This window comes from Cyclopterus lumpus, chromosome 11 (assembly GCF_009769545.1).
Source record: "Cyclopterus lumpus isolate fCycLum1 chromosome 11, fCycLum1.pri, whole genome shotgun sequence".
Lineage (NCBI taxonomy): Eukaryota > Metazoa > Chordata > Actinopteri > Perciformes > Cyclopteridae > Cyclopterus > Cyclopterus lumpus.
This window is the reverse complement of record NC_046976.1, coordinates 18,932,708-18,951,020: the sequence shown is the minus strand read 5'-3', so window position 1 is coordinate 18,951,020 and position 18,313 is coordinate 18,932,708. Positions and strand designations below refer to the sequence as shown.

The window sequence follows — 18,313 nt, the reverse complement described above, 5'->3', positions numbered from 1 at the left end:
AAGTCAGACTTTGATCCACTGCCTGTAAAACGAGCTGGAATCCCTGATTGTAGACTGTCAGCATAGTAAATGATCAGTTTAGGAGTTCCTCCATCTCTCTGTTGGTACCAGGCTAAACTGTGGTATATGCCATTGTAATAAACATCCTGACTGGTCCGACAGGAGAGGGAGACGGAGCCTCCCACAGCAGAGCTCACTGCTCCAGGCTGAGTCACTGTGACCTGTCCTCTGGACTCTGAGGACACAGAGACAAAGACATAAAGCAGCGTCACGGTTTAGTCGCCTTCACTTCAGAGGGACGGATGTTCAGAGAGGAGAGGAGTTTGATTCTCTGGACTTTACCTGTGAAGCAGCAGCAGAGGAGAGTCCAGATGAGGACGGAGATCAGAGTCATGTTTTTGATGAGGAGGATTTCTGTGTCTTCTGTGGTGATGAAGGACAGCTGTCAGTCATCCAGGGTTCAACTCTCAGGACTATAAACTCTCCCAGAGCACTGGAGCATGGTGCTGCTGATGCAAAGTGTCTCTCTATGGAAATGCTCTGACGGACTCCAACAGGGACTTGATTACTGTGATGATGCTGATGATCAATGGATCAATCACTTCATCAGAGTATTGATCAGGAATGTGTCGGTGCTCGTTTGAGTCTTTAGTTTGAGTTTGATGGACACATTTTACTCTAGATTGTTTTGTAAAATCCCTCTAATTCACTACAACGCAAATCTACATCACTGTGGGTCAAAATTAAACAACATCTTTTTATTTAACACCTCAAAGTATGAAATAAACTAGAGTTCATGATAATTATTTATATTTGGAAGGAATTCATGTTTTTCTTTACGAATATCTTGATCAATCATCAATTAGTTTTACTGAAAGACAAGTTAATATTGCTCCTAGATGTCTAACATGTAATAAATAAAAGGTTAAATCATATGTATGATTACTGAATCAGTGTTGAACACGTTGACCAGTTATTCCATGAAGTGTGTAAAGTGTGGATGAGTTTGGTGAGTGTGTTTGTGTCAGAGTCAGAGAGCCGTGTCTCTACATGAGAGGTTTTTGTACGGCGGCTCAATGACTTTGTATCACTGTGGTTGACGTTCGGTGGAGGAACCAGACTGGATGTTAACTGTAAGTACATCTGAGTCCCTTAAAAACCTTCATTATACATTAAACATGTATTTTATTTGAACGTTATAGCTGGAGAGCTTACAATGATATTTTTGTCTGATATTTTAAATGTTTTCTATTTGTAACAATTCTTGAAGTCTTCAGCTTCGATAAGTCGGTTAAAATCCACTTCAATGAATAATCTTGTTGAACAAAACATTTTATTACATGTTCATACATTATTCTATTTTCATTTGAACTACTCTACTATTATTTCTAAAGAAGAAAATATTTTTTTTAATGTTAAAGTTTTGAAATTACAGCTAAAGATTGACTCATTCAGAGTTACATGTGAATGTTATGACCCAGACTGATGGTTTTAAACACGTTTTATGAGTTTTAAAAAGTATTTCAGTAGTTAACATTATTCAGTTAGTAATGAAGTCTGACTGTTGATGATTCCTGCTGACATGAAGGGAACAAACACATGTCATCATGTCTGAGGTTTTGACTTGAAACAAGAAATACTTCAGATAGTTAACCTTTTGAAAACCGACCTACTTTTTAGGTTTCAGCTCGAAATAACATATCCAAACTAAAAAAGGTGTATCTCAGCAACCACAAAGGCTATTTGAATAATGTTGGTGTTATAATAAAGGCAACCCATGTGTGCTTTTGTTCAAATGTGTACATATTAGTATATTTGTTACTGGTTAAGAGTAACTAAAGATGAAAGATAGCAAAAGTTGAATTTTCATGTTCGCCAAGAAACAAAAAGCACTTTCAGGATGATTATCTCTTGGAAGGATGCAGAGCAAAGGTCAAAAACCAGAGAGATCATATCAATATATGGGAAGAGTCTCTCTGAAAAGTTTGACTTTGAAAAAGTAAAGCAGAACAAAGTTAGAGAGGTTTTAGTACAGATTAATTAGGCGAAATGGGCATTTGGGCACCATCTGTGCAATTTGAATTTTCTCATGTGGAAAACCATATATTTCACTTGTATATTACTTATGGTGTGTTCAATACGGCAGTATTTGTTGATTAGAAGAAGAAAAATGTTTTTTTTTCTCAAAAAAAGCCAAAGATAAGCAACATTTGTGACTGTAAAGCGCTAAATCGGTTCCTGTTGCTGTGTTCTTTGGCTCATATCTCGGTGATGCTTTGGTGCAGAAGGATTTTCTAAAGATGTTTAGAATCTGTGTTAAATCCTCTTGCTCTTTGCTATCTTTCTGATAGCACCGAGCTACGGGTTGCTAGTTCCAAAAACGTGCTGAGTGGGCTGACTCCTGACAAAATGATGATTATGATATTTTAATAATTCTTTCAGTTGGTGTTTGAGTTGTGTGGAAATGGCTTACTGATTCTTGTAGCCCAAGTTCTCTTGTTTAATTTGATGTATAACATCAATATGTTTGCTCATGTTTATTGTAATGTTTTACACAGTCTAACTATAATGTGTAAATCGGCCACCAATTGGGGGCCATGGTTTTCAAAAGGTTAAAACAATAAAAGCCTCACAATCGTCATCTTTACTGTAATACATTTAACTGTAACTCAGAAAGTTGAGTGGAAGAAGTTCAGATGTTTTATCTTCAGTACTGAAACCTGTCTGTTGTCATGCTCACTGAGCTCAGAGAGGGAAGTGAAACCTTTAAGATCAGTTTCATCCGGTCTGAGGAAGACCAACAGAACTAGAAGCCTCCTCTGCTGCACCCTCATATGAACCTCATGAATCTCTGTCTCTCTGCAGTGGGCCGAGTCGGCCCCACCCTGACGGTGCTGCCCCCCTCCAGTGAGGAGCTGCAGCAGGGGAAGGCCACGCTCATGTGCCTGGCCAACAAGGGCTTCCCCTCAGACTGGAGTCTGGCCTGGAAGGTGGACGGCAGCAGCAGCAGCAGCAGCAGCTGGGAGGAGAGCAGGAGCCCCGGGGTGCTGGAGAAGGACGGCCACTACAGCTGGAGCAGCACCCTGAGGCTCCCTGCAGACCAGTGGAGGAAGGTGGGCTCTGTGACCTGTGAGGCCACCCAGGGCTCCCAGACTCCGCTCTCAGAGACACTGAGGAGAGACCAGTGTTCCCAGTCCTGAGCTGCCTCACTGGGACTCTGCTACTGGTTTCAGTCTCACTCTGTAACTGTCTCTCTGGTTCTCTTTCTCTCTTGACATGTTTCAACATTATCGTCTTCCTCCTTGTGTTGATGGTTTCAACATTTAAAAACAATAAAGTTGTTATCATGTGTATTATAAAACTCTTTTGTCTTTTGACTTCCTTTCTTTGATATTTATTACATATTAAGAACATTAGTCAGATCAATGCACAAAATGTCCAATTATGTCTTGATTACTTTTAAATGTTTTTTAAGACTGGATATTAGTTTGTTGGCGTTCCAGTTTAAACTTAACTTTGGTAACAATACACATGGTGTCAACGGTGCATCACAAAGCTCTCTTTAGTACTAATCTTTAACCTTTAAAAAGATCCATGTTATGTTCATGTGTTTCCACAGAATTGTGAACATATGGACTTATGATCTAAACAACCAGACTTTTAAAGAATAGATATGAAAAGCAGGGTATCATCTGCAAATTGTGACATAACACACATTTATTTTGAGTTTGTACACATGATGATGTTTAAATGAAACTTTACCAAAATAAAATAAAAGAGAGATGAGCACAGTCTCTGTCTCCTTCTGTCTGTCCTCATTGTTCATTGCTTGTAGTAAAACTGTCAAGTGGAGATCCCAGAAGAGCTGCCCTGAGTGTCAGGAACACATCCTGGACTATAAGAGCAGGTCAAGGAACACAGAGTGTATACAAAATGAGTATAACCTAAGAGTTGATTTTGCATTTGATTATTGTGATTAAGACTTTCCTCTTTAATAGTGCTTATAGTTAGGGCTGAATCAGGTTTGCCCTGGTCCAGCCCCTTGATATGCTGCTATAGGCTTATAGGCTGCTGGGGGACGTTTTAGGATACACTGAGCACCTACCTCCTCTTCTCTCTCCTCTTATGGATGAATTTACATCTTTCCATTGCGCATTACTCATAGAGTCCATTGGACCTGGCTGTGTCTGAAGCTGGTCCTGGATCCTGGGTCCTGACTCCTTGCCCTTGCTTCCTGCATCCAGCCCCCCGCCTGGACCTGGCCTCCTTCCCAATGGCCCTGCCTCCTTCTCTGTGCCTCCTGCCTCAAGGGCCTGGCCTCATTGGTCCGGCCTCTTTCGCGATTTTTGGGAGTTTCTCCTAAACCGATGTGAGGTCCTGGGACAGGGATGTCGTATGTGTACAGATTGTAAAGCCCTCTGAGGAAAATTTGGAATTTTTGATTTGGGTGGGCTATATAAAATAAACTGAATTGAATAATAGTGTGAAGAAAAGATCTCCGTGGAGCGATACGCTCGTTTCCCTCCCCGATTCGAAGGGTAAGGACTCCACCTACTGGTCAAAGAAAGGTACTAATTACAACCATTTGCACACTGCGTGACGTGTGCGCACACTAATTGAAGGCTCCTTAGCAACCGCTTGACCCAATGGACACGGGTGTATTTTTTGTGAAGAACATGTATCGGAACACATTGAAAATGACCGCACACTGTACACACACACACACACACACACCCTATACATATTTATACATGACACACAGGATGTTTGGGTCCAGTGAACATCCCCTGTACCTTTACTCTGTCCTCATGTCCGGGCACGCTTATGGTGTGATTGTGTGTGTGTGTGTGTGTGTGTGTGTATGTGTGTGTATGTGTGTGTGTGTGTATCGGTTGTGTTTTCACGCCCCTGTCAATCCTGCACAAGGTTGCAACGTTGTTGATCAATTCAAGTACCGTCACCTGTCTGCTCTCCCTCTCCTGCACGTCGCAGGAAGCAGTCTTTATTAGTTCACACTCGATCCCGGCTGCACGTCTTAGCCTCTGAGTTGCAGGAAGCAGTCTTTATTAGTTCACACTCGATCCCTGCTGCACGTCTTAGCCTCTGTGTTGCAGGAAGCAGTCTTTATTAGTTCACACTCGATCCCGGCTGCACGTCTTAGCCTCTGTGTCACAGGAAGCAGTCTTTATTAGTTCACACTCGATCCCGGCTACACGTCTTAGCCTCTGTGTTGCAGGAAGCAGTCTTTATTAGTTCACACTCGATCCCGGCTGCACGTCTTAGCCTCTGAGTTGCAGGAAGCAGTCTTTATTAGTTCACACTCGATCCCGGCTGCACGTCTTAGCCTCTGTGTTGCAGGAAGCAGTCTTTATTAGCTCACACTCGATCCCGGCTGCACGTCTTAGCCTCTGAGTTGCAGGAAGCAGTCTTTATTAGTTCACACTCGATCCCGGCTACACGTCTTAGCCTCTGTGTTGCAGGAAGCAGTCTTTATTAGCTCACACTCGATCCCGACTTGGTTGTGGGACACAATAAATAAAGCTTTGCCCGCGTGGTTCCTTATCACAACTGATCGAGATGGCCAACAGATGCTCCGCTCAGAGGGCCTCGCAGTTGATTTTGTGAGAGAGAGAAGCTTTTGATGATGATGATGATGATGATGATTTAGAGGAAGAGGTTTTAGAATGTGAGGATCACATGATTTCATATCAGTCATGAGACAATTTACCTACAATTATGATGTGATTTTTCAGAATAATAAGAATACAGGTAAGAATAAACTTTATAAACACATGCTCACTCTTCCACGTAGGAATGTTTGGTTCTAAGATTACACAAATATAACAAGCAAATACATGATGTATTAAATACGTCTGTATCAAGAACCTAGATTAAAGACACATGCAAATATAACTAAATGTATGGTTTAAATACACGGTAAGTTAAGCTTGTATGGAGGAGCATGTGAGGAAGTGAAATGTTTTAGATATTGCACCTTTAAAAAGGGAAGAAATGAAATAAAGAATTAATAAAACATTTGTTTTCAACAATAGATATTGGAATACATAAAAAATACAGTAAATATTATTTTTTAAATATTTTAATTATCTGTGATAACCAGCATAAAATTCACAACTAGAAAAAAAATCGTTAATAATGTTATTATTTTATTAAAGTGTGGAAAAGTAAACTTTAACCGTGCATTGGGCTAGCATCTCAGTGATCCTGCAATATATTGGTATATATAATATATTTGATTACCTTCATAAAGTTTGTTCCTCCTCATTCACACAAAACTTTATTGTTAAATTCCGGTTTACAGACGTATATTAATGAATATATATATATAAATATATATATATATATATATATATATATATATATATATAAAAAGATGTTTGTGCAAAAGAACATGTGAATCATCTACAGTAGAATTATTTGTTACATGTGATGTAAAAATAAATAATAAAATAATAATAATAATAATTAGCATGGCATGACTTTGAAGAAGTAGATATATTTCCAGACACAAAATCTAGTTCCGGTCAAAATTTGAAGCTTTAACAAAACATATTAAAAAGACTTCGACCCGTTTCTTCAGGTCCTCTTTGGCGGCGCTTCATTTTTAAAACCTGCTTGCAGGACGACGGGGTTCTCGTAGTTGTGATCTTCAAGAGAGGCGTTCGCTTTCGGCTGTCGAGGCTTGTTGGGATAAATAAATAAATAAAAGAATTTAAAAATGTAAAAAAAACAGGAACGCACATATAATTATATTAAACTTAAAAACGCTTTTCACTCTCAATGAAAAATAATTACAACAACTAAAACATGTCTGATCTCACAGACCATGAACACCTCATCAACTACACACACCGCCAACCAATCACAGCACGTATTGCCTTCCTCGGGGTCTTCAAAAGGAAAGTGGGGCAACAAAACCAACATTTTGTTTACAAGAAAACAAATGTGTCTATTATTCAGAATATGACAATATTACGAATTTGACACGGGTCATTTTCCGTTTGGATGTTGGGAATTTTGTCTTTTTCCCCCAAATGGAGCATTTTTCCAATTAAAGCATGTGGGATATGGTATATATTTTTCAAAAAAATTTAGGGAGCATTCTTTTGACATGTTTTGGGAAAATGCGTATCAATGTGTAATTTTTGTATGTGCAGTCAGCTGTGCGTCTTATAAAAATCTACCAGCCTTGTCTTCTCAAAATGACGTTCCCATGCAACTAAACTGTGAAGTGATTTAAGATTTTGAGGGGAAGATAATCAAAATGTGTTTCTGATGACAGTCGGCATGGGGCGGTGGATGGGAAGAGGCTTTTAAAAGCTTAAATAACGTAACAAACGTCGTCATTTTGCGCTAATCTATGATTTTTAGTAAACCTAACCAATTAGCTTTGTTGCGATTTTGTATTTGTTTCAATTTACAACATTTACAAAACTGTTTAAAACGGCAACCACAATACCAAAGAAATACGTTTAACTCGAAAAGGTAATGGAGAATGCACTTTAGCTGTAAGGTGACGTAACGTTGTGGTTCCAACATGTCTGAACATGAATAATAATAATAATACTTCCTGCTTCTTTTACACCTGACCTTATACGTGCAAAGCGGAACACTGTTCATTAGACATCTCGTCTTGGTGTTGTCTGATTTGAACACAATGTGAGTGAATACAATAATAATGTGTATGTAATGTTTACCTGGAGTCGGTCATAGTCAGAGGGGACGCTGCAGGTTCTCAGACCGCTGTAGGTGTGTTCCCCCTTCAGCTCAATCTGCTGGGGGAAGGAAACAAGGAAGCCATTGTATTGACCCCGTCTTCCTTCACATTGGTGAGGATGAACACGTTTGTTGAACTTGACTCTGACTTGAGGACAAGTTGAAGAAAAGGTGCTTTTTAATAAATATAAATAATGCATGTGTTGGATGTTTATCTTGTGAATGTTGTCAGTAAATCAGGAAGTTGGAACAATATTAGAACATCTTCTTTTGTTGCATGCGTGTCAAGAAAACGGCAAATATTGTGAACATTTTCCACATGTTTTTTCACACGTTCTTTCTTATCAGGAAAACAGTTTATTTAAAGTATTGTGCACACACAAAAACGCCCAAATCACAGTACATTTGTTCCCATACTCTTAACTACTAAAAATCAATTAAGACCAAGATTGTGTATTAATAGAGTGAGTCCTCACTCTTTTGAAAAAAATGACGTATCACAGTGAGCGGAGAGAGGAAGAAGGATGTCAGCGAGACGAGACGGTGACTAGCAGAGGATGTCAAAAACGGCGTATCAGATCTTATCTATATAGTAAGTGCTGAGTGTGTGTGTGTGTGTGTGTGTGTGTGTGTGTGTGTGTATTCACTTTCTCTGTTTTGAGGTGAGGAATTTCCACTTACCTTCAGCCTCCTGGAAATACTTTAGACGGCAAGAAAAAACAAACAGAGAAAGAATCTGAGCCAAAATTACAAGGAAATATTTATGTTTATGTAATATTTCTTGCCAGAGCTTTTGTGATGTGAGGTTTCCAACAACCGGCAGTGCATGTGTTCAAACTTAACCACAAAATCCTGCTATAATATTACACTAATAAATAAATTAACATTAAAATGGTTATACCTCCAGCACAATAGGAGGGAAATGAGAAGGTCCAAAAGGCGTGATTGCAATACAACATATGACCCTCTTACCTTTGATACTTGTACACATCCACCACGACTGTCGTGATGTAGAGGACCAACAACACTCCACACATGATGGAGGGAAGTGCCACCACACCCTCGATGCCGCCTGAAACAGCAGAATTAAAAACGCTCTTGAGAATGTAACGAGCAACCTTAATTGTTGTTGTTGTTGTTGTTTTTCAACCCTGTGATGTCAGATTAAAGATATCTCCAATATCTTCAAGAGGTATTTGTCAATAAAGCACGCTTACGTCAGCGATCTCCCCCTTAATTTAGAAGTCTTTATCTTTTTCCAGTGAAGAACATTTTGCAATAAGTGCATTTGGTTCTTTTCTGTCCGTCACTCATGTTTACTAACTCAAAACACACACAATATTTGCTTTACTGTGTAGCTCTACATCACTTTACCTCACCTCACTTAATCCTGAGGCTTTACTCCACTTCCCTTCACTTCACTTTACTTTCTTCTTAAGATTCATCCATCAGTTTCTGACTCAAAAGTCACGACTTGCAGTAAACAATCGCGACGAAGCAAAACGGTGTCTGTTCTGTTAAAGTCGCCGACTGTGCGTTTTACCTGCAGCGGCGTCGACCTCCAGAGTCACGTGTCTGGACCAATAGGAGAGCTTCTGGGCTCCAGCTTCACACAGGTAAACCCCGCTGTCCTCCTGACTCACCTGCAGGACCAGCTTCTCACCCTCGCCCTTCTTCGTCAGCTGTTACGAGGACAGGGGACACGTGTTTGAGCTAAAAGCTTGAAGCCAGAATACAAATCCATCCTGATTTTCCTTTTTTTTTCTTTGTAAGCTTAAACTTTAAAACTGTCCTCAATCTACTGTGTGTTTGTGTCTCCAGCTGTGCTCTGGATAGCTATGGTTCATGTCCAGGTAAAGTAGTCAGCTGATACAAGCCTTACTTAGCGTAGTAGTCCTAATTACTAACATAAACATAACCCGCTGTATTCTCTCAAAACCCCAAAACAACGGGTCTGCAATGTTCTCGGTAGCTTCCTGTGTCCTTCATCTCCTCCCAGGTGGAATAATCGTGGACTGGGCTCAGAAAAGAAAGCCGATTCAAAGTAGTACCGTCTCCTCCCAGCTCATATCACCCTCCTGATAACCTTCTTCACAGTCTGCTTGTCTTTCAATGAATGGACTGAATCAATGGGAGTAATGTGACTCCGCTACACACTGAAGGCCTTGTTGTGCAATCATTCTGTCAGTGGTCTCTGGTGTGAAAGGGGAGCAGCGGGTCACTCGAGCCCGGTGACGGGTGCAACTGTTTCATCCCGTTGTCGAGGCCTTGGTGGGACTAAAGTGTCTAAAACCTTCAATGACATTCGGCCTGAAGAGGGGTTGGAAAGTCTTGGCTAGTTCACAAGCTTTCAAACCTCTATTTTTTATTGTATTTCTCCCTCGTGTGCAGCTCTTACTTTGTATTAGAATTCTGAATAGACTCGTTCATTATGTGGCAAAAAGGAAGGCGCAGGAGGCGATCCACTATTGCTCCTTCATGTGCCTTCACTTCCCCTCACGTCTTGGCTAGGAAAGGAGACTTGACGAGTCCCTCTGAAGGTGTAGACCAAAGAGAGCTTCTATCTGACCTCCGTACGTCACGGTCCGGCACATTTTCTCCAGCAAGTCCTCTGCACTGCCAAAAGTCTGTCAAGAAGTACACTATCCACTCCTGTTGGAGTATCCTCTGCTCAAACCTGCAGTTCAGTAAAGATGTGCGTCTTCATCAGGAGCTGGAGGAGTATTGACGAACCATTTGTTGGCTTTGGTCTCCGATTAAAGAAGATAATGTAGTGACATTAGGCCTTGTCTTGTTTAAATGGGTGTTTCTTTTTCAAAATGTGTTTTATTTACATCCAGCTAAGGTTTAAAATGCTACTAAAGGAGCGCTTTGGTACCAGCAAATCTATAAAATCCTACTTAATCTATCAATAGTTTGCTAGTCGAAAGGCGTAGGACTAGTAATAGTAGTCGTATAAAGAGCGAGCACCCAGGAGACTGAGGTTTGTGTAAAGTTTTTCCTGTTTTTATTAAATATTTTGTTTTCTATGGATTAGGGTCGAGTGCAAATAGCATTGCTAGCTTCTGACACCTGGGTGCTAATAGCATCTTTTTTTTAAATACAGGTCTAATCCTGATTAATCTTTTCATATTTTTTCCTCCTCCGTTTCCGCAGACTGGCAGTGTCGCGTACTAACCCCCAGGTCTTGGACATTGGGGTGACACCCCAAGACTAGAAAACCCCCCAATGGAAACACCCCCAATGGACACCCCCCCAATGGAAACACCCCCAATGGAAACACCCGACATCCCCAATGGAAACACCCCCAATGGAAACACCCGGCATCCCCAATGGAAACACCCCCAATGGAAACACCCGACATCCCCAATGAAAACACCCCCAATGGAAACACCCCCAAGGGAAACACCACGACATCCCCAATGGAAACACCCCCAATGGAAACACCCGGCATCCCCAATGGAAACACCCCCAATGGAAACACCCGACATCCCCAATGGAAACACCTCCAATGGAAACACCCCCAATGGAAACACCCCCAACGGCTTCAGTCCGTCAGGGGACGATATCTTTGACTTCTGACCGGAGAGAGAAAACAACCGGGTGGGGGGAGGGTGGGGGTGTCTCTGTGTCTTCCTATGAATTAACAAGGCATCACTGTGTATTTAAGGCGAGGCGGCAGTAAGTCCACAAGGGAAGAAGTGCAGAGTCGTGAGATAACGTGTGGCCTCCTCACCTTGTTGCTGCACTCTTCACGTGGACGATTCCTCCGTCCTTTATTGGGGTGAAACAGCACCGCCCGCACACCAAAGCAATAACATCCTCGTCGTTAAGGATCTGTTGTTACGCCGCAAACATCCTCACAATCTCACGTCACCCTTTTTGCTTCCATCCTTCAGTAGTTCTGGGGTCATACTCTGTGTTTTGTGTGTGTATTTATAGAGTTGTAATTATTTTTTTATGGATAAAGAGTCGATGTACAGGCCGTATCGACCGGCCTTAAGGACAATCGGCCCCACGACGTCTTCAAGTGGACGGAGGTCACGTGAGGGTTCGGCCTGGCGCCACCTTGGATGTCAGCTGAAGATTGTTTCATGTCCTTAAACATGTGGAAAATCAAGCTAGTCGTTGTATTTATGAGAACCCTTTTCTGTAGCGGCGGCTCCTTCGGGACATTGTTGTTACAGGAAGTTACACTGCAGTGTTAACGGCCCTCGAAAGGAGTTCAAGGTCATCAGATTCCGTTGTGGCCATTTCATGTACATTAGAATCTACCGGCTTTATAAAGAATTAAACATATATTCATGACTAAAATAAAATGTATGTATTCATTTTGTGTCAGTGTGAGGGTCAAAGTTTAATTTACAGTCTTAACATAATATTCAGTCACCTTTTCATTATTATTGAGGTAAAGAGTGAACTTTAGAGCACATCTTTTCAGAGGACACGCCCACAAGTTGGCTTTAGATGATGCCTCATTTGCATATTTAAACCTAACATTTCATACAACCTGTAATACCTAAAAACAATTCTCTTAATGTAAGTTATCAACTGGGGAAGTTTCATGGCGATATCATTTTTGTAATCCTATTTACTTACGTAGTGTCTTCAAAATGTATGAATCTTATCTTAAAAGGCTGTTTCCTCTAAATTGAATTACATTTTTTTAAAGTGGCTATCCAACATTCAGATCTGTTCTTGAAAATTAGCGCGCATATATATATATATATATATATATATATATATATAGGAAGAAATGTTTACCCAATTTCTAATTTTGTTAATGTATTATTTGTAAAGCATTTTTCATACGACACCTTTTTAAAGTCTTACATACACATTTACATACAAAGGAAATTACGATGGATTAAAATTTCTCACACAAACAACTTTAAATACAATAAAACTAAGAAAAACAAGTGGCATCAATACAAGGTAAAAAATAATAATCTTAAGAGTTGCATATTGAATATTTGTATACTTCTTGTACGTTGAAAGCTGTATGTGTTGATGACAGAAGGCAGCGGTTATGACCACATGGGGAGAGACGGTAACTCGCCACTAAACACTGCTAAACACCATTCAGAGCCTCGTCAACTATAAAATGAATTTAAATATTCATACTAAAAGTGACTCGTGGTTGCTTTGACTTGTGAGAAGGTTATTTGGAATTATTGACAAATGTTTGTTTTTGATTTGTTTATTGTACACGATCCATGTGATTCCTCAATGTAATGTCTCCCTGGGTATAATATGACAATGTGGTCCTAAAAGGGGAACAACCAGGCGGCAACCTCGGGCTCTGAAAAGGGGGAAGCCAGTGAGGAAGCTTTAAACCTGCATTCTTTCAAATCACCACCCTCTGGTTCCATAACTCAGGTTGTATAGAAGTCTATGAGAAAATGATGGTCGACTTCTCGTTTACAGTCTGTGGTAACATCACCTAGATAAAGAATGACGTAATGTCCATGACTGATAAGAATCAATACATCAATCAATATGAGCCACTCTCTCTCAAAGACAGAAACCAGAGACATTATGAAACTTGTGGCGTCTTCAAATATTAAGTGTGGAGCTGATCAATAGTGTCATCTGTAACTTCTGTATTGATGCGTTGCCTCTGGAAAAGTGTTTATTCTTCATGGCATCACAAATAGGAGTTTTACACTCTAGTTGTTGCATTTGTGAGACTTGTTCCCTGTTGACTAACATTTTTGGATATTTTAAGCTATAAAAATGAAAATGTATTTTAAAAATGGGCGTAGTTTCCCTTTAAAACACGAGGGTGCAGTTCGTTGTTACCAGCAGCAGGGGGCAGACCTGCGCCGTCCAATGAAGAATGTATTGTAATTGGGATTTTGTATGTATGTTATTCTACATAATGTGTTGTAATATCTGGACCTTGAGCCTAAAGTAAAATTATTATTTATAATATTATATATATATTATATATAATAATATATAATATTATTTCTATTTTATTATATATATATTATTATATGCAGCACTTTGTTGTACAACAAGACAATGCCACATTCACATGGACCCCCCTCCCCCGAACAAGTGTGTGTGTGTGTGCGTGCGTGTGTGTGTGTCTGTGTATGTGTGTGTCTGTGTTTGTGTGTCCGTGTGTGTGTGTTTGTGTGTGTGTGTGTTTGTCTGTGTGTGTGTGTGTGTTTGTCTGTGTGTGTGTGTGTTTGTCTTTGTGTGTGTCTGTGTGTGTGTGTTTGTCTGTGTGTGTGTGTGTGTTTGTCTGTGTGTGTGTGTGTGTGTTTGTCTGTGTGTGTGTGTATGTGTGTGTGTATGTGTGTGTGTGTGTATGTGTTTGTCTGTGTGTGCGTGTGTGTGTGTATATGTGTGTGTGTGTGTGTTTGTCTATGTGTGTGTGTGTGTGTGTGTGTGTTTGTCTGTGTGTGTGTGTGTGTGTCTGTTTGTCTGTGTGTGTGTGTGTCTGTGTGTGTGTGTGTGTGTGTGTGTGTGTCTGTCTGTGTGTGTGTGTGTGTGTGTCTGTCTGTGTGTGTGTGTGCGTGTGTGTGTGTGTGTGTGTGTGTGTGTCTGTGTGTGTGTGTGTGTGTGTGTGTGTGTCTGTCTGTGTGTGTGTGTGTGTGTGTGTGTGTGTGTCTGTCTGTGTGTGTGTGTGTGTGTGTGTCTGTGTGTGTGTGTGTGTGTGTGTGTGTCTGGGTGTGTGTGTGTGTGTGTGTACGTGTGTGTGTGTGTGTGCGTGTGTGTGTGTGTGCGTGTGTGTGTGTGTCTTCAGTCTCTTCAGCAGCTTCCAGCTGCAGCAGTCACTTCAGTTTCTGTTCAGTCTGACTGAGGGAGGTTTTTGTACGACTCTTTTTCACTGTGTGAACACCCACTGACTGTTGATCACATGAACACTCTGACAGTAGTAAACTGCTGCATCTTCAGCCTGGACTCCACTGATGGTCAGAGTGAAGTCAGAGTTTGATCCACTGCCTGTAAAACGAGCTGGAATCCCTGATTGTCGACTGTTAGCATAGTAAATGAGTTTAGGAGTTCCTCCATCTCTCTGTTGGTACCAGGCTAAATAGTTAGAGCCATAAACATCCTGACTGGTCCGACAGGAGAGGGAGACGGAGCCTCCCACAGCAGAGCTCACTGCTCCAGGCTGAGTCACTGTGACCTGTCCTCTGGACTCTGAGGACACAGAGACAAAGACATAAAGCAGCGTCACGGTTTAGTCGCCTTCACTTCAGAGGGACGGATGTTCAGAGAGGAGAGGAGTTTGATTCTCTGGACTTTACCTGTGAAGCAGCAGCAGAGGAGAGTCCAGATGAGGACGGAGATCAGAGTCATGTTTTTGATGAGGAGGATTTCTGTGTCTTCTGTGGTGATGAAGGACAGCTGTCAGTCATCCAGGGTTCAACTCTCAGGACTATAAACTCTCCCAGAGCACTGGAGCATGGTGCTGCTGATGCAAAGTGGCTCTCTATGGAAATGCTCTGACGGACTCCAACAGGGACTTGATTACTGTGATGATGCTGATGATCAATGGATCAATCACTTCATCAGAGTATTGATCAGGAATGTGTCGGTGCTCGTTTGAGTCTTTAGTTTGAGTTTGATGGACACATTTTACTCTAGATTGTTTTGTAAAATCCCTCTAATTCACTACAACGCAAATCTACATCACTGTGGGTCAAAATTAAACAACATCTTTTTATTTAACATCTAAAAGTATGAAATAAACTAGAGTTTATGATAAATATTTACATGTGGAAGGAATTCATGTTTTACTTTTGGAATATCTTGATCAATCATCAATTAGTTTTACTGAAAGACAAGTTAATATTGCTCCTAGATGTCTAACATGTAATAAATAAAAGGTTAAATCATATGTATGATTACTGAATCAGTGTTGAACACGTTGACCAGTTATTCCATGAAGTGTGTAAAGTGTGGATGAGTTTGGTGAGTGTGTTTGTGTCAGAGTCAGAGAGCCGTGTCTCTACATGAGAGGTTTTTGTACGGCGGCTCAATGACTTTGTATCACTGTGGTACACGTTCGGTGGAGGAACCAGACTGGATGTTGGAAGTAAGTCAAACGTTCAAATATTTTACTATTTTTAGAAGTCGATTGTCTTTGTATTCATTATTATATTCAACAGTGGAGGAAAAATTGTTTTCTTTTAACTTTCATGGAGGACATTTTCATCAAATATGTTGCACAAAGAAACAAAGTTCCCTTCAGCAACAGAAAGTAAAGAAACTAATTATTACAAAAGTAAAACTTTAAACTGAGGCATGAATCATTTCTTCCAACTTTAATGGTGCAGCTGCATCTGAAGTGCTTGTAGTTTTGGTTCAGTCAGAGTCAGAGAGCCGTGTCTCTCCATGAGAGGTTTCTGTACGGAGGCTCAAGGACTTTGTGTCCCTGTGGTGGACTTTTGGTGGAGGAACCAGACTGGATGCTGGAAGTAAGTTTCTGCACAAAATTACGAGATATGATTTTGTAAAGTTGTGTTTTAAATTCAGTTTGAGGATGTTCGAGGCAGATAAAATACTTTGGTTTTATTTAACACACGTTTAGTGTTCATGTTTTCATCTCCTTTATCATGCAGACTAACTCAGAGCAGCTTAACTCAACTTTTCTTTACACATTCAAGTCGTCCTGAAATTTAAACACCTTGAAATGTGAAACTGATAAAAAAAAAAATTATAAAATTTTTTATGAGAATAAAATTTCATTTTCGATAAAAACTGTTTTTGCAACAAATTAGGATTCAAATCAAATTGGACAGAGTAAAGATAAAGATGTGTATGTGATGTTTAATTTAAACACCGACCTATTTTCTAGGTTTCTGCTCAAAATTACATACCCAAACTAAAAAAGGTGTATCTCAGCAACCACAAAGGCTATCTGAATAATGTTGGTGTTTTAATAAAGGCATACAATGTGTGCTTTTGTTCAGATGAGTAAATATTATTATATTTGTTACTGGTTAAGAGTAAATAAAGACGAAAGACAGCAAAAGTTGAATTTCCAGTTTCGCCTAGAAAAAAAAGCACTTTAAGGATGATTATCTCTTGGAAGGATGAAGGTCAAAGGTCAAACAACACAGAGATCATAGCACAATATGTGACCAGTCTCTCTGCAAAGTTTGACTTTGAAAAAGTAAAGCAGAACAAAGTTAGAGAGGTTTTAATACAGATTAATTACGTGAAATGGGCATTTGGGCACCATCTGTGCAATTTGAATTTTCTCATGTACCAAACCATATATTTCACTTGTATAATACTTATGGTGTTCAATACATCAAATACAGCAGTCTTTGTTGATTAGAAGAAGAACAAATATTTTTTTCTCCAAATAAAGCCAAAGATAAGCAACATTTGTGAGTGTAAAGCGCTAAATCGGTTCATGTTGCTGTGTTCTTTGGCTCATATCTCGGTGATGCTTTGGTGCAGAAGGATTTCCTAAAGATATTTAGAATCTGTGTTAAATCCTCTTGCTCTTTGCTATCTGCCTTTCTCTGATAGCACCGAGCTACGGGTTGCTAGTTCTGAAAACGTGCTGAGTGGGCTGACTCCTGACAAAATGATGATTATGATATTTTAATAATTCTTTCAGTTGGTGTTTGAGTTGTGTGGAAATGACTTACTGATTCTTGTAGCCCAAGTTCTCGTTTAATTTGATATATTTGCCCAATTGGGGCCGTGGGGTTTAAAAGGTTAAAACTTTGCAAATTTGCAAAAGTTTTGAATCATGACTCACATCCACATTAAGACCTTTTGACTAAATATATTAAAGTAATAGTCAGCTAAGGGTTTCAATGATGCAGTTTTAATTTGGGGCCACATATTGATGTTCTATCTCCAGTGTAGTTTGACATATTTCAGGTCGTTCTGTATGATGATTCTCTCGGTGCTGATCTGCATGAGAGGCTTCTTAAAGGGAAGTGAAACCATGTGTGAGTGAGTGACTGGTGGAGCACAAAGAACATCTGACAGAAACTCCTTCAAGGAGGAAATCAACTCTCAGTGAAGGTGTCCACGTGTCTGGTGGTTGATTGACAGCTGTGTGGTCCCTGTCCTCTAAGCTGATTGGTGTCTCCTAGGTGATGTCGCCCCCACCCTGACGGTGCTGCCCCCCTCCAGTGAGGAGCTGCAGCAGGGGAAGGCCACGCTCATGTGCCTGGCCAACAAGGGCTTCCCCTCAGACTGGAGTCTGGCCTGGAAGGTGGACGGCAGCAGCAGCAGCAGCAGCAGCTGGGAGGAGAGCAGGAGCCCCGGGGTGCTGGAGAAGGACGGCCACTACAGCTGGAGCAGCACCCTGAGGCTCCCTGCAGACCAGTGGAGGAAGGTGGGCTCTGTGACCTGTGAGGCCACCCAGGGCTCCCAGACTCCGCTCTCAGAGACACTGAGGAGAGACCAGTGTTCCCAGTCCTGAGCTGCCTCACTGGGACTCTGCTACTGGTTTCAGTCTCACTCTGTAACTGTCTCTCTGGTTCTCTTTCTCTCTTGACATGTTTCAACATTATCGTCTTCCTGCTTGTGTTGATGGTTTCAACATTTAAAAACAATAAAGATGTTATCATGTGTATTATAAAACTTA

At 40.6% G+C, this 18,313-nt stretch overlaps 1 long non-coding RNA gene and 4 gene segments (V, D, J or C); 2 read left to right on the top strand and 3 right to left on the bottom strand.

Annotated features, from left to right (window-relative positions):
• Positions 1–394, bottom strand: part of LOC117739210 — a 491-nt gene extending 97 nt beyond the window's left edge. The window contains 2 exon segments of the V gene segment in view: positions 1–235; positions 343–394. The exon segment at positions 1–235 is cut by the window's left edge and continues 97 nt beyond it. Of these exon segments, the coding sequence occupies positions 1–235; positions 343–394 (287 nt within the window).
• A 605-nt stretch (positions 395–999) lies between these two features.
• On the top strand, positions 1,000–3,337 carry LOC117738820. The segment is given in 2 exon segments: positions 1,000–1,133; positions 2,866–3,337. A coding segment is annotated over 1 exon segment (261 nt).
• Positions 3,338–6,576: 3,239 nt separating this feature from the next.
• On the bottom strand, positions 6,577–9,470 carry LOC117738822. Its single transcript, XR_004610115.1, has 5 exons — positions 9,281–9,470; positions 8,710–8,809; positions 8,419–8,437; positions 7,719–7,796; positions 6,577–6,702 (listed from the first exon to the last, which is right to left on the bottom strand). It is a non-coding gene; the product is annotated as an uncharacterized LOC117738822 (long non-coding RNA).
• Positions 9,471–14,575: 5,105 nt separating this feature from the next.
• On the bottom strand, positions 14,576–15,137 carry LOC117738813. The segment is given in 2 exon segments: positions 14,576–14,895; positions 15,003–15,137. Coding segments are annotated over 2 exon segments (372 nt in total).
• A 524-nt stretch (positions 15,138–15,661) lies between these two features.
• LOC117738818 lies at positions 15,662–18,313 on the top strand. The segment is given in 2 exon segments: positions 15,662–15,793; positions 17,817–18,313. A coding segment is annotated over 1 exon segment (261 nt).